The sequence below is a fragment of the Molothrus aeneus genome, unplaced genomic scaffold (genome assembly GCF_037042795.1).
Source record: "Molothrus aeneus isolate 106 unplaced genomic scaffold, BPBGC_Maene_1.0 scaffold_49, whole genome shotgun sequence".
NCBI lineage: Eukaryota > Metazoa > Chordata > Aves > Passeriformes > Icteridae > Molothrus > Molothrus aeneus.
Genome location: NW_027099165.1, coordinates 243,936 through 260,000, shown reverse-complemented (window position 1 = coordinate 260,000; position 16,065 = coordinate 243,936). Strand labels below are relative to the sequence as shown.

The 16,065-nt window shown below is 37.3% G+C and overlaps 1 protein-coding gene across 1 annotated transcript in view; it reads right to left on the bottom strand.

The window, feature by feature from the left end:
- The window catches only part of LOC136571014 (coiled-coil domain-containing protein 171-like), a 37,367-nt gene extending 22,095 nt beyond the window's left edge, over positions 1-15,272 (bottom strand). Inside the window, exons 1-10 of the mRNA XM_066571423.1 lie at positions 15,111-15,272; positions 13,307-13,495; positions 11,603-12,107; positions 10,763-10,879; positions 9,699-9,925; positions 8,880-9,065; positions 7,452-7,625; positions 6,832-6,977; positions 5,224-5,278; positions 3,895-4,005 (exon numbers count right to left, since the gene is read on the bottom strand). Coding sequence (XP_066427520.1) covers positions 3,895-4,005; positions 5,224-5,278; positions 6,832-6,977; positions 7,452-7,625; positions 8,880-9,065; positions 9,699-9,925; positions 10,763-10,879; positions 11,603-12,107; positions 13,307-13,495; positions 15,111-15,272 — 1,872 coding nt within the window. The remainder of the gene's footprint in view (positions 1-3,894; positions 4,006-5,223; positions 5,279-6,831; positions 6,978-7,451; positions 7,626-8,879; positions 9,066-9,698; positions 9,926-10,762; positions 10,880-11,602; positions 12,108-13,306; positions 13,496-15,110) is intronic.
- Between the last annotated feature and the right edge of the window lie 793 nt (positions 15,273-16,065).

The window sequence follows — 16,065 nt, the reverse complement described above, 5'->3', positions numbered from 1 at the left end:
AAGGCAAGGAAATTTCAAGGAAATTTCAAGGCAGGGAAATTTCAAGGTAAGGAAAGGAAATTGCAAGGAAATTTCAAGGAAAGGAAAGGAAATTTTAAGGCAAGGAAATGAAAGGATATTTCAAAGAAAGGAAAGGAAAGGAAATTTCAAGGCAAGGCAAGGAAATTGCAAGGAAATTTCAAGGCAAGGCAAGGAAATTTCAAGGAAATGAAAGGAAATTTCAAGGAAAGGACAGAAAATTTCAGGGAAAGGGAAAGATATTTCAAGGAAGTTTCAAGGAAAGGAAATTTCAAGGCAAGGAAAGGAAATTTCAAGGAAAGGAAAAGGAAGGGAAGCAAAGTTCCAGGAAAGAAAAGTGCCAGGAAAGGAGGAAGGATAGTAATATTAAAAAAAAAACAACTCAAAAACCAAACACGTACCCACCCACCACCACCACTCCCCAAAACCAAAACAAATCCAACCAAAATCCAACCAACCAAGCAACATTCGAACTGCAAGAAAAAAACCCCAAATCAAATAATGACCAATAGAAAAAAAATACAATACTAATTTTAAGTCCTGTGTTAACTTTCATCACCTTCTTTCTCTTCTGAAAAATGTCTCTGAACATTTCTGTTTGCACTAATTTTATTGCTTCAATATGTTTACAATTAATTGTTGCTGTATTTGCCTACAGAAGCTGTGCAGCATGAAGGGAGATGCTGGCTGGGAACCCACATCCAAGTGACTGTAATTGCTTGCAAAGCACACTTACCATCAGTAGCAGGAGTAAGAGGCACCAAAGCTGCTTCGGATTCAAAGTGAGCCTGTGAAGATTGTCTTCCTGCACTTAATGCTTCAATTCTGGCAGCTGCCAGTGAGTAGAGATCCCTAAGACGTCTAAACACGTTCTTTAAATAAAAGTAAAAGGAATCATTAGTGCCAGGCAAGCTACACTTAAATGCCAAATAGCAGACATCCACATTTGTTACAAAAGACAGATTTTTTTTTAGCAGAGAAATCAAATACAGTTTGTAAGCCAGGCAGATTCTTAGTCCCAGGACTTGAACATCAAAAAGGTCTAACACTGGATTTTGTATTTCTTCTAGAATGTTGAATACTAATGTAATTGAGGAGCAGGGAATGAGTCCACACCCTAGTTAGAAGATGCTGGGATGTTTTCAAGCATGCAGTACAGCACTGAGCTCTTGATACAAATTTTTCATTTTATTTAAATATAAGACTCACTGCAGGTTCAATTTTTGTTCACAAAAAATTACCACATAGTTTCAAGCTGATGTTCACATTTCCAGGATGAGTCAATTTACTAATCCTTCCACTCCACAGCAAAACAATTAACTTGCAGTAACAAAAGAAACATTGTAAAGCTACAGACCTCTGAAAACAAATAATCTGATTGCACTAGAACTGGAAAAATGTAACTGTTTCCATGTATGTAGTGGAAGAATGTCCCAATTTTGTTATATTGGTTTAGATTGATGATAAAGTCAGCAGGACAAGAGAGCACAGATGATTTGGCAGTACTGGTCACTTTATATCTACCCCAAGTAGTCTCAACTAATTGTTGAAATTATTGGTCTTCTTTACAATGGTTAATCATATTTTTTTTTGTTATGATTTTTCCCTTCAGACAGTATTACATTGGTCTTTTGAATGTAAACCTGTGATACAGACAAAAATCAGCTTAGTATCACAAACAGGGATTTGCAAAGATTATTGCAGTTTTCCTTTCCTTGGTTTCACATTGATGATTTTCAGAATAGATGTTAACCCAGCTAAAATCAGTCGGGTTTTTCATTGTGGTGTCTGGGAAACAGCAGTGGCAAATTAACCTATATCACATCTTTTTTCATCAGAAAAAAATCTCCAAAATGTCTTGGTTCTGTTGTTCTAGTCCTAAAAGAGGATTCTTGAAGACTATAAGGCCTTTAATTGAAATATGCTCATCACAGACTAACTAAGGCAGTTCTAGAGGATGTTCCTGCAAACAACTCCATTGCTTTCAATGACAAGTGTCCCTAAAATGATTCCTAAATGCTTACCTCACTCAAGATTACAGGATTGCCCTTAATACAGTTTGGCATGGAGTAAAACTAAAATCCATTAGGTGACCTCTGTCTATAAAAAGGCAAATTTTATCATAAAACCTCAATAATGTGCTTGGAAAGGAATCAAACAGGAACTAGAGATGAGGGCAGAGGAGAGAGAGAGGGAAAAGGGGGAAAGAGAGATGTGAAAAGGGAGAAAGAGGAAAAGGTGTGGAGAAAAGGAAGTTCACAGTGACACAGACTGTGAGCCATTGCTGCTGTTTGTATATGTATTGAGTTACCAAGTGCACCTGAGGCTGCAGGTGAACAAGAACTTCACAGTTCTGCCCCACCAGCGAGCTCCCCAGCACATACTGTACTATCTTATTTATACCACAAGCACTTTGTGCAAATATGAAATGCAACTTTTTGTGTTTATGGTTCTCTTCTGGAGAGAAAGAGGGAACAGGCTGCAGATGCTTCTGCAATCATTGTGAGGTCAAAAAAGAATGGGAGTTGAGATGGGACTTAAAAAAAAAAAAAAAAAAAAGCAGCATCCACTACCAAATTAGAAAAGCAGGATTTTAAAGCTGGTAATTGCCACAATGCCTCCTGTGGAAAGATGCCACCCATGGGACCTTTTGTGCAGCTCTAAAATGGATCATCACTGTACTGAGGAAAAATTTGAAATTCTGCCTTTTGACAGAAAAGTTCATCTGTGCTAATTAAGCTTCATCGGAATCTGAAGGCATTATATATTTCATATTTCCATATTTTAGTGTGGAAACACAATAATGCGCACATAATTTATATCTTTATCACATTGAAATGTTTCTAAGCATGCAAGAGGGCAACAGTGAGAAATTTCCAGTTTAGAATCTGCCTTTCTTGAATGTTTGATTTTGTGACCCTGATCCTGCAATTATATACTGCATTAGAACAGAAAATCTACAATCAATTGAAGGAATTACTGCAGAAGCTTACACACTGTATACAATAATTACCTTGCCTAAGTTCCTTGCACTTTACTTGATTACCTGCCCTCTCTCTAATTCAGACAGAGAAGTACAATGAAAGAAATATGTACTCACTCTGCCTTTTGTTCTCTCATTGGGAAAAAAATTCTGTCTTAGCACTAATGTATTCTGCGCAACTATAAAGACTAAGGGATAGTTTCTGTAGAAGACCAAACTTAAAAACAATAAGGATGCATGGCACTGAATCTGCGTTCAGAGCTGAAAATATGGCACATTATTGGTAAATTTCTCTTTTTTTTCCACTCATTGTTTTGTCCTAAAAAAATTAGTATTTTGAAATGTGCAAGTCTTTAAACCTACAGAAGCAAAATAGCTTCTATATTTAAACATTGTAAATAGCAGTCTCTTTTAAATGAGGAATGCTCTAAACACTATAGTTAATTCTAGAACCGTAGGTTGAAAAAGTCTGACCAAGAAGGAGCCCGAACATCTCATCTTTTTTGTTTGGTTGGTTTTGCTTTTTTGTGGGGATCTTAGTTTTGGTTTTGTTTGTGGGGTTTTTTTAATTAGTCTTGTGTATATTAATGGGAAAAAAAGTGAAGGGGATAGAGGGATATTAATTTCCAAATATATATTCTTCTGTCCATGTTTGTTTTCCCATCCATCATTTAATACCGTAACTGTAAAACTGAAAGTTGACATCATCTCTGAAATACCATGTGCAAGCGTATAGATGGAAATTCTTTCAACCGTTGACTGCAATACTTTTGAAGCTTTTTGCTCTCCACATGCTCAGAGCATAATCTGTCTGCCTGTTGCAGCTCAGATGCAAAAAAAGAAAGAAAATTAAAAAAAAAAAAAACCAAACAGGATTGGTTTTAGACTCTAACCTGGAATGATCTAGCCTCTGGCCTGTCTCTCATTGCTTCCTCTGAAAGGGTCTTCAGGCTGGGGAGTGGCGCGGCTGCTGCAGCATCTGATGCCACAGCCTCGTCTCTGACCTAAAGGGAAAATACCCCAGCATCAGTGGTAATTCTCCTTCAGACACACCAGCGGGGGTGAACGGTGTCCCCTTGAGCCCATTGAGTGGACTTGCTTTGATCACTGGAACTAACATCCATGGATAAAGTACGACTGATTGAATTTTCATTGCAAATAAATCTCTCATTCACAGTGCTGGGAGAGAATGCTACCAAAAAAAGAAAAAAGCACCCTGCCCTGAAAAGAGAAAGGCCAAGGACATGGCACGACGACGTATCTATCGCTGTAAAAACACAGCACTTGCTGCATGACATTCCCTTCCAAAGTTTGAAAGAAGCCAGTATGAAGATGGTGGTGGCACAAAGGAAATTTCTTATCAGCACAGTTTGCTGTAGGTGAACCACGCAGTTTAGGTTCTGTCACTTTCCATGAGCATTAAAGGAAAGAGACTTGAAAAAGATATCTGAAAATAAAGTTAACAACAGTTTTGGTGAATACAGAAACTAAAATATAGAAGAGATTCCCATTTTACTAGGAATTAAAGATGTAGTAAGGGAAATCAACACTCCAAGGTAATGAAAACATTTCTTTTGCTCTGTGCTGCTGTAGATTAAAAGCAGTTATAAACCATCTACCATGAGAGCTATAGTTGAAAATATTCCTTTCTCCTAAAATAATTCATATGTACAGCTTTGTTGGACCTTCAAATAGTCTTATACCAGGCCACACTTGTACAAGTCAGAGAGAAAACTTGAGATTATTATTAAATTTAAAATGAGCTTTAAAAAAATACCATGGAAGTTTCTGACCACAGATTATGACTTCCTGCATTTTCTTTTCCTATTAATAATTTTCAGAGGTTAAAGTAGCAGACACAAAGCCAAATGTTTTATAGCCACAAAGTATGTGATCTCTCATTCTTCAGTAGAGGGTTAACCACAACAATTGCTAATTTTTTGTATGTTGCATTAGTCTTGGCAACCAGAAATAGTGCTCAGCTAGGGAAGGAAAGTGAATTTTGTCATAACTTCTACATTTAGAACAAGTTGTGTGTATACTACAAACTTGCATTTTATTCCACTATAGTTTTTTAAGATGGTAGAAGTTGAGGGCGGAAACTGGAACTCGAAGGAAAGGAAGTTGCTTTGCAACAAATTTTCTCCTCCCCTGAGAATAAACAGTTCTAAGAGTTTGGCATGTTTGGAACACAAATCAGAGGGAGCACTTCAAATTCATACCTCATTCAGGGCGGCCTCCACAGCTTTTATATGATTAATGATCAACTCTTCGTCTCTATTATAAAAGAAAAAAACAAAACAAAACAATGGAGAAACTTTATAGAACTGAAGCTCTTCCAATGTACAAATTAATCTTCAGCTACTTTATGGTTTTGATGTCTTGTAAAATAATTGATAATAAACTGTTAGGATTTTCTCTCTTTTTCATATCTCCAATGCAAACCCTAAAAATAGTTCATGTTGGTGCATTTGGTGTATTTCCAAATGAAAGATGCTTCTGTTGAGGATAAGCAATTAAAGCTGATGTGATTATATGCCTATCAATGAACAACTATCATGGCTTGGATATAGAGGTCATAAAAAGTCTCTAGCAGGATGGAATTATATTCTTGTATTGGAAAACACTGACAGATTCTGTTTATTTCACCTGCTTTGTGTATAAGTTCCAAAGGGAGAAAAAAACCCTATTAGTTGTGAAGAGCTGCTAGAACAATGAAGGGAAAGTTATCTTTGTTGGTTTTCAGTTGCTATATACAGAAAGAAAATGCCATTTTTAAAGTCTCTTCACATTAAAATAATCTTTTCTGGATATATGTGTGGCCACAAAGAAGAATGTCCAAAATAGATTGGGGTGATTAGGATGGAAAGGGCAAGCGTTCTAGAACAAATCCTTCTGCAGGTGACAGCTGCTTGGATCAAATCCTACCAAATAACATTTGTCATTTTAATGAGCTTGTTAAACATTTCATGGAGGATTATACAAATTGCATTATTTCCCTCGTGCATAAAGCCCTTACAGCTTCTCAGATGTTGGTCTTCAGAGGTCAAATGAACCCATGTATGACTAAAATTCTTTTAGATCCTAGCCATGGAACAACAATATTCATAATACATGCTTCATACTATGGTTAAGTATTAGAAAACAAAGTCTGCAAAGTTGTTGTTTTATTTTAATCTCACTATATGGAGTAAGAATTGGTTAGTAATTAGATCCTTCAAGTCAAGGGGGCTCCTTTTGACTACCAGTCTTTTCAAGACCAGTGCCTGAGCCTTTTCTGTCATTCCAGGTGATGGTGTAAGTGGTGTGGGGATTAGGTGTAAATCCAAAACTCCCTGAAATCAGCAGGAAGATCTGTCTTGTACCACAGGAAAGGCGAGATCCAAAATGGGTTTCAGTCCCTTTGGCAGTGAAGACCTGTCCCCTAGCTGATGCTTCTGTATTTACTATAAATAAATTGTATCTGCCTATAACAATATGGCGTGGAAACACAGAGAACAAACAATCATTTCTTAAATAAACAGAACTTTAAGGATCTGCCAAAGAGATGTTGTCAGATCAGTAAGATCGCACAGGTATTTTGTTTGCCAGTTCTTTCAGCACCCAGAATTTGGAGCACTATTAGGGGATAACTGCATAAAATGTATGACCTAGTATTTTGAACTAGCACTTTTGTTTTTAGAAGACTATGTCTGAATTTCAAAAAAAAAGGAGACAGATGTACTTTTCTCTTATAACCTTACATAGTACAGGGCTAAAACTCTGCCCATGGAAGTAGGAATTTAAATTTTTATACATTTTAAGTGACATCCCTGCACCCCAGGGCTCACATTGCTCCCTGTTGGATGGCACGCTCTGCCTCCTGGAGAGTCTCCTGCAGCCGCTGCTGGTCCTGCTCTGTGTCTTTCAGGAGTCTATTCTGGTGATCCAGAACTTGGTCTCTTCTCCTCAGCTCCTCTGTTGCATTAGAGAGGCTCTGCCAGCAGAGAGCAGAGTTGCTATTTAACCCAAATAAACTTCACTTTATGCCACTGGCTACTGACCAACGTGGAAGACAAATTGATTGCGAAGTAGATTTGGACCACTGCATCCTAAGGTTTTATGAATTTCCTAGCAAAAGCATTAATGACTCAGAACCCCCCCCCCCCCCCCAGTTTTTAGTATATTTTCTACGTATAAATAAGTTTTAGAAAACAAAATGATTGTAGGTTAAAAGGCCAAATCAAACCCTCACTGAAGACTTTTTTCTTAATTGTTAAAAATAAAACATCCATAGCTTAAGAAAAAAAATGGAGTCTTTGAAGTGTTTTCTCAGTAGACTAAAATTCTCAGCAGACTGAGTAGTGCGTGTGTATTTACTCCCGTTATTTTATTTATACAAGGACTGCACTATTTGGCTTATTTAACAGAAGGTAAAACTCTGGTGACTGTTCCAGAAGAATAACATTACCATCAGAGGTACATTGGAGACTTGACTTCTATCTTTGTTGGTACATGAGTGCAATTCCAGTCTATTACTCAGCTCCTGAATCCCTTGCTGCTGTACCTGTAAAAGCAATTGTGCCTCATGCTCACGCTGCAAAGCATTATCTAACTCCTCATGTATATTGTCTTGGTTGATTCTCTGGAAAGAGAAAGAAGTTGTGCCTGATTCTGTAATTATATTCAGTGTTTTCCCTACCACTAAGTGAGTTCCACTTGCAAACCTACCAAATACAAAACAAATGCATGCTTGGATTAGTATTGAGGTTTTTTTAACATGAAGACAGATCACTGAACAGTAAAATGGCAGACCAGTTAATTGCTGTGTTTTTTATAAAGAACATTCATGGAAAGTCTTGTCATTCATTATTCTTGTCAAAGTAGCACCCTAGGATGCAAAACTTCAATATTTAGAAGGAAAAATAGACAGATCAATGTTCAAAAACTTAGTGGATAGCTTATTAATCCTTGTAAACACCTTTGTGGACTGTTCTTCTCCTCCAAAAACTGTTCCAGATAGAAGAAATAATTCTTCAAGGAAAGTCATCATCTACATTTCAACTACAATCTAAAATGTGACAAGTTTCATCTAACTGTCCCAAAACACTAAGGGAATAAAACCTGTTAGGAACAAAACTGAAGATGATTAGACATTTTTGAGTTAAAAAAAAATCCATTTCACTAGCTAGGAACAGGAAGGACAATGGGTGAGACATCATCTAGCAGATATTCTCTGCTTGGAAGTGTTTGGATTGGGACACCCTGACAGGTTCTACCAACTAGGCTTCAGGTTAGGGAACCCACGGTGTTTCAGTAAGTCAATCACCAACAGAAAAGACTCAGGGGAATTTTGGGCATTTGTGCTACTGACAATGTCGGAGAAGGCTTTTTCTCCCCCTGCCATAAAGTTACTTCTTCAGGGAAACAGACCCAGTAAAATTTGTATTGTTTTTATCATAACAACATCCATTATTATGTTATTTGTCAACATCCATTCAGAGTTTAAACTGCTGCATTTGTATTTCCTGAACTTCTCATGAACAGTCTTATTGAATACGTTCATTCCAGCTGACTTTACTCTGTGGAAGTGAAATCTTCTTTTAGGATACATAAATCACATCAACATTTCCAACAAATGGGAGAATCTGCATTGCTGAAGACCTAATTTATACAGGATACCTCCTTCTACAAATCAAAAGGAAACTCCAGTGGAAAAAGGGTATTTCTAAATACATCTGTCTTCTAGTTTAGTGACATTTACTGGACAATTTTTCTGGAAAATTCTATTGAAAGGAAATCAATTTTATGCTTGTTTTCCAAAAAAACACAAATCAAAAAATGTGTAGAAAGGAGATTCTCTTTTAAGCAAGAGAGCCTCCAAGTCAAATGCACTTACTTGCTGAGCTTCACTTAATTGGGTCTGCAGTCTGTGGGCTTTTGCTTTTTCAGCATCTTTTTGCATCTCATTGAAAGCCCATCTGCATTCTGCAAGCTGCAGGTGCAGTGAGCGGGACTCTACCTCTGCTGCATGAAGCCTTCGTGAAAATTCAAATATTTCTTGCTGCAAAGTTGCTATGTTTCTCTGTCAGCAAACAGAAACAAGTTGATGGGCTATAAAATCTGCTATTTTAGCAATAAAATGAATAATATTTAAGACCCAAGAAAGTGAAGACAAAACTATCATTTTTTCCTCCATCTCTAAAAGACATATACAAAAGTCTGAACCTTTCACCAACCAAGGGTTACTGCAAATTCTGTTTACAAGGAAGTACTATTTTCACCTAAGGTTTACTATGAAGATTATTAGAGAAAGAGTTTATCCTTTCATTTTGGTTAAAGGGAAGAAGGTTATCTTTACTGAAAGAAAGGATGGTAAACATGAGAAAGGAGAAAACAATAATAAAAAGCAACATTAACATTTACATCAAGCCAAAAGCAAATTTCTTATTATAAGCTAATACAGATCTGATAGAACTTGAAAAAAAATCTTTTACTTGGATACAATAAACCTCCTCCAAAAATTCTTTGTCAATAAAAGAAAAGACCTATTCACACCCTAATGTGTGACAAATCTACTTCTGAGTGTCCACATAGTAGCACTTGACTGTCATGGACTCATCACCAGCCTGAAACCAAATAAATGCTGCTATCAAGGGAGCTTCACCGTTGCTGTAAACCTTCTGTTTCCATGGAGGAGGACTGTAAATCTGCTTACTGTGCTGGGCAGTCTGTCATGGAATCCAGCTTCCAGGGCCTGGGCATTTACTCTCTGGAGCCCACGAGCCAGCCTCTCTATCAGCGAGTCCCTCTCCAGGTAGGCTCTGCACCCACGAGCGTTCCCTTGAACTGTCTCCATCAGAACGCTCAGGTTGTCCATCAGTTTTGCAAAGCAGTTCCTGGCTGTGCCGATCAGCGAGTTACTAGAAAGCCAGAGCTCTGAATCTTTAAGAAAAAACAACAAAAAGGAAACATCGAGCAGGTTATTAGTTCCCATTCCTTGTAATATCACGTTCTTTTTCACTTCTACAGGATGGAACCTGTAAATATTCTGAAACACAGAATGCTGAATCTGAACCACTGTTCCAACTTTACTTTTAAAGGATATGAATTCAATTTCTTGAAAACGGCATGATCAAAGAAGAAAGTGCCTGAAACTGAATCTAAAGACATTTGATTCAATGGCAACTTTGATACCAATTTAGTGTTTAGGCTTCTGGAAAATGCATCATCTTGTCTTTCTCCTGATATTTCCCTTTATTCACATAAATTATCCCTCTTCTAATATCCTTTCTTCTGTGACAAAAATGTGGGGACTCTAAAACTAGAGGTTAATAAAGAACCAGGGATTGCAGAAATGCAGATGAACCAAGGGAACCTGTATCAGTTCTCACTGTAAATAAACTCCAGAAACACTCTCCAGCCTTCAGCTTCCATGACTCTATATACTGAAAGCATAAAATATCCTATCAGCTGCTTAAGAAAAGTAATCTGTTCCAACAGTACAGAAATGTGATCATTCAGAGAATGTAGAAAAGAGTTATTATTTTACCCTGGAATCAAATTACTATTTCAGGGAAACAGCTCCACTACAATTTGTATTGACTAGCTCAGGACATAACCTCTAGTCAAAGGCATCTATCATAAATATCAGAAATATCTCTTCAGAGCTATGATCCAGAAGAGTTTAGATAAAATCATAAAAATGGAAATTATATGACCACCCTGACTTATTTATTTTTAAAATATATTTCTGCTACAACAATATACAGTTAAAATTACCTTGGTTGCTGAGAACACCCTCCAGTTCTGAGATGGAACTGACTATTGCAGTATAGAGGTTAGAGCTAGACAACCAGTTAACTGCTTCAATACAGTCAACTCCTTCCTCTCCAAAACCTGTGAAACAGAATTGCAGCTAACAGGATAAGTAAATCACTAAAATATGGCACACTGCTATCTCCAGCTCTTTCAGAAATTAACCAAAAATTAGCATTAAACAAGAAATTAGTCAGGACAATTTAGACTGTTTTAAGCATGCTTCCAGAATGACAAAAAAAAAAAGTAGATGAATCTTCTAATTTGGAAAACATTTTTAATACCATTTATCATTGTAGAGGGAAATATAAACTGGTCTGGCAAAAGAAAGGGGCAATCTAGACATAATCTCTAAAGAAAATTTTGAAATCCTATGCTAATATTTTATCTGAATCAGAAAGCAATTTTTTGTGGATTTTTAGGAAATAAATATGAAAAATTCTTTTTAAAAAAAGAGGAAATACCTTTTCCAAAAAAAAAAAATGGGAACATTGCAAGATATTTACCACAGAGAAGATGCTGTAGCACCTAATTCTGAAATCCATAAAACAAATATCAAAAATATCAGATAGTGTTGAGTTCATGTGCATAATTGCAATTTTACCTGCAGTGCTTAACATAAGACTAGGCATTTCCTCTTAGAGTGAAATAAATTCGTCAAGCAATATAAAAATCATAAATCCGTAAATAGCATTTGTCAAAATGTCATTAAATATGTCTTTATGCCCTAGTAATAATAATATTACTCTTTGTTATTCCCTAAGCATGTAATTTGATTTAACTCTTTAAGAACATTTCACTTACGTGTCACAGGATGCCTGCCTCTGGATTCTCCCAGACAAACTTGAATTCCAGAGCTTCCTCTGCATCCATCTGTCCAGATGAAAAAGGTACAAGAATATCGGGCCAGAGCCCTCAGCCTGTTAGCAGCCAGAACTGCGATCACAGCTCTTCGGAACACATAAACCAGGTTCTTGGCTCTTCTCTGCCTCAGCCTGCCTTCGTCCTGGTTTCTTTCCACCACAGCAGGGAGAGCATAAAGGAGGCTGACGATCTTGTGGTTCAGGAGTTGGTGCTGGTTCACCCGTTCCTGGAGAATGTCTCTTTGGCGAGACGTGGCGCACAGTCGGCCGTAGAGAGAGCACAGGGCCCCTGACAGCAGCGCACAGGCTGCCAGCAGGGATGAGCGTGCCTTGAAAGCATCTAATAATGAATTTTTCAAGGATTCATTTTCCTGGGCCAGTTTGTCAGAGAGTTGTTCAAGGCCATAGAGTTTTTGCCTCATTTTCTGCGCTGTTTCTTCACATTCCTGTGACAGAAACAAACCAAACCATAACAGAAGAAACATTAACTACATGGTTTTTACCTAGACAAGAATGAAAAGAAAATTTAGCTTTGCCATTCAAATGATGCATTAAAGGAGCAAAAGTTGTTAGTAATAATCGTGATGAAAGTGTCTCTTCTAGTAAGGAATTACAGAATCAGATGTATGAAACAAAAAAAGTGGTAGGAGGGAAATTTACACGATCATCAACTGCAAATGGACTCCTGATTTCTGAAAACAATCCACCAACACCGTGACAGCTCACAGAAGGTCCAACACCACCTGTCTGCCCACAAGACAGTTTTATGAATTGACTTAACAATGGTAATAACATCCTCCAATTTCAGAGAGAACACTGCTGTACTAAGCAGAAAACCAGTGTAAGTGAGAGGAAAAACATAAGGAAGTCTGGAACATGAAAGTAGACAGATTAAATTTTTCAGCATGCAAAGACTTCCAGCCCTGAAATCTGCATCAAATACAGCATTATTCTGTGAAGTAAGTTGCAGTAACTCACAAATAACAAGGGACATCTATTTCCTTTATTCACAACGCTTTTAATTGAAACAGGTGCGAAGGAGTGTGATGATAAAGACAGTAAATGGTGGTTGTGGAATAACAGGGAACATTCTGGATTGCAAATAACTCATCTAACAAGGAGTGACAGTTTCACACTTTTAGGCCACTCCTCACTGTAGTATCAGAAAAACAGAGTTGCTTAACACCGTTGAAATCTACCACTGCTCTTAGGGTCACTACATATGTAACTAAATTTATCCCCAGGTGATACCACATTATTGTTATTCTATACAATCTCTGCAAATGATGATGCTGAAAAGTAGCTGCTGCTGAGTAATTCTCAAAACAAGCAAATTTGATCTTACAGCTTTAACATTCTCAGAAAAAGAATACTGCCATCTGTAGATGAAATCAGGCTTCTCAGCTGGGCCTGAAGACTAAATTCTCTTCAACAAATGCTTGATCAAAGTAATTGATTTCTTATTTTAAGTGATGGTAATATTAGCACAGGGATGGGTTGGCTTGTTGTTTGGTTTTGGATTTTTTCAAACTTTAAACATATACTAAAATTCCCAAATGACCTTTAACTGCTAAGAGGCTTCAACTATTGAAATAATCCATTCAATTTTTAAAGAAAAAACAAGTAGAAGTTCACAGCACCATACCTGTGATCTTGCATGAAATTCTGCAAGGACGTTTGAGTACTGCTGTTCAAGATATTGCTTTTCTTTCTGCCACCAGCGTTCCTGTGCTTTTAATTGTTCAGACATTTTCTCCAAAGCCTCCTCCTGGTTCTGCTGAAGGTCATTCATAGTGTCAGTCTTGTGCTTGCAAATATATTCTAGGTGAGATATCTGTGTGACAAGCATTTAAGAAGAAATTATTATTTACCTTTTCACTTTAAGTTAAGCACAGACTATTCCAGCATCAAATCTAAACTGCAGTTTTTTCAATATTTTTATTAAAACTAAGTAAAACCCTTTCACAACAGATGAATTACTTGGTTCTCAAAAAAAACCTGAAAAATATTTTGAAACAAAGTATTTTATTTGGTTTTGGTTTTGCTATCCTTCTACCAGCTTGCAGAGATATTTGTCACCCTCTTTGCAGGAAACCTGAGCCAGACACTTGATACGTTTTTTTTTTAATGATTGTAATAAATTTTAGTAAATTAGTAATCCAAGTATATCCTTTAGAAGTTTGTGATGATTGCAAACAATAATTAAAACACAGCCTTTAATTTTTTTGTTTGTGGTTTTGGTTTTTTTCTTTTGTTGAAAAGCCAAGACATTCCAGATTATTATTAAGTTTTAAAACAATTTCAGGGAATTCTAGCACAGAGAATTTTTTCCTTACAAGTAGCTCATACGTTTAGGATGTATTTTAGGATGTATTTTCAACAAACATGAAGGGATTCACTCTTGTGCTTGAACACTGCACCTCATGCAAGCTAAATGGAGGAATGAACCAAGCCAACAATGATCCTCAAATGCACCCACCTGAACTTTCTGCTCCTAGAAAATATCGAGATACTTCCAGATAGACCACACTGAACTGTGTGGAAAAAAAGTTTTTTCAGCCCAGTCTAAAATCCCAGAAAAGCTGCTAAGTACATGAGAAAAGCCCTAGAAGACCTCATAATCAGTCTCAATAACAATGCTTACTTAAAAAGCAAGCAACAATAAGACACAAGCCCTACAAACGCTGCCAGCAGTGTTCACCTTCCCTTCCCTTTCCTCATCTACTTCAAAAGAGAAATAAACCAGAACACAAAGTGATACCCTAAAGAGCTCTTTAGGCATAGCTTAGTCTCTGGAGCCAGCTGAGTTATTTAAAAAGGGGTTTTTCCTTCATAAAACAGAAGGCTTTCTGGGGAGAAAGGCCATGTAAGCTCACTTGCTTTAAAACCACTCAGAAAAGTACAGCTCCTCCTTCCTACAGATCCTGACATGTTTTATAATAGGTATTTCTGTTGTGTTTCTGAATAAAAATGTCATAATCCAAAGTTACAATTCAACAAAAAAACCCCACACTGGCATTCTTTCAAGTAGTACAGCTGAATCATAAAGACATAATTAAAAGGTGATATTCCTGGAGAAAGTGTATTTGGCCTCTGGATTATAGTAAAAGAAAGACTTGATTTATGACTGTAAATGACTAGGTTCAGTGAATTTCTTCATCACTACGATGAATTTATTATCTTTTAATTAGGCTCCTGTGGCTACTATCAGATTGTCCTTTCAGAATATCCTGCACAGAAGGTGGAGCTGAGAGACTTGATGCACACTCCAGTCACATCTAAATGCCCCGGCAACAAAGTGAGCAGTGGACAAGCCAGAATTAATGGTGCTCATTTGTTAGTGTCCAAATCCTTTTGGGGGGATGAATATCAGTCCTTTTTAACGAGACTGCAGTGTGAGCAAATGTCACTGAGCTCGGCAGAGGCAGCTGATGCCTGGGGACACTCACCCTCTGGTTAGCCTTGCTGAAGTTTGAGACCAGGGCTTCGATATTCTCATGCAAGAGTGCACAAAGCTCTGCCCAAGGTAACTCTTCCAGGGGGACGTTTGTCGGTCTGGAAAGCACCTGGGCATTTGCCAGGGTCTGGTATGTGTTCAGGAGGATGGACATCTCCCTCTGGAACACAAAGAAAAAAATTAATTGCTGTAGCTGGGCAATGTTCAAATCAAAAGAGATGCATCGTATGTGTGGTAGCAGAGCTGCCTGCAGCTGAAAATGAGCCCTCAAGGCTCCTTCTCACAGCTTCACAAAATTCCTCAGTTCATTTCTAATAATTGCAGCCATAATATTGCCTGATATTACAGCAGAGTAAGAAAACAGATTTCACAAAATTTATCTAATTAGACACAGTATGTAAATAAAGTATGTGAGTAAATCCCAGTCCTGTGGGGGCCACAACCATGACCTGGCACAGATAAAAATTTCCATGCTCTAGTGGATGCAATTCATTCACCCATGTTAATACCTTGAGGTGCCTCCAAATTGTGCCCCAACACTTGCACAGCACACAGAAAACTGTCCAGTTGGCCTGGCAGCACAACACACTCTAAATTCCTTTAAAAATTTGTTTTGCATGGATTAGATATGATTAAACAGCTGGCCAAAATGGGCCTACAGCTCCATCAGTCAAACTCCAAAAGCTGTGCCTCATTTATTTACAGTGATTTTAATCAGTGGTATATTAACTTGATTCAGATTATAAATAAATTTTAGCAACAACAGCATGCAGTAGAAATTCAATTCTTCATACTTTTAGTACATACAAGTGCCTTAGAAACTTTTTAAAGTTAAGATAATAGAAAGCTGTTTCTCAAATGCTGTATTAGTACAGTCAGAGATCAAGATAAGATTATCAGACTAGAGTGGAAAAACATATTCAGGAAGCATAAAAATGTTATAAAAT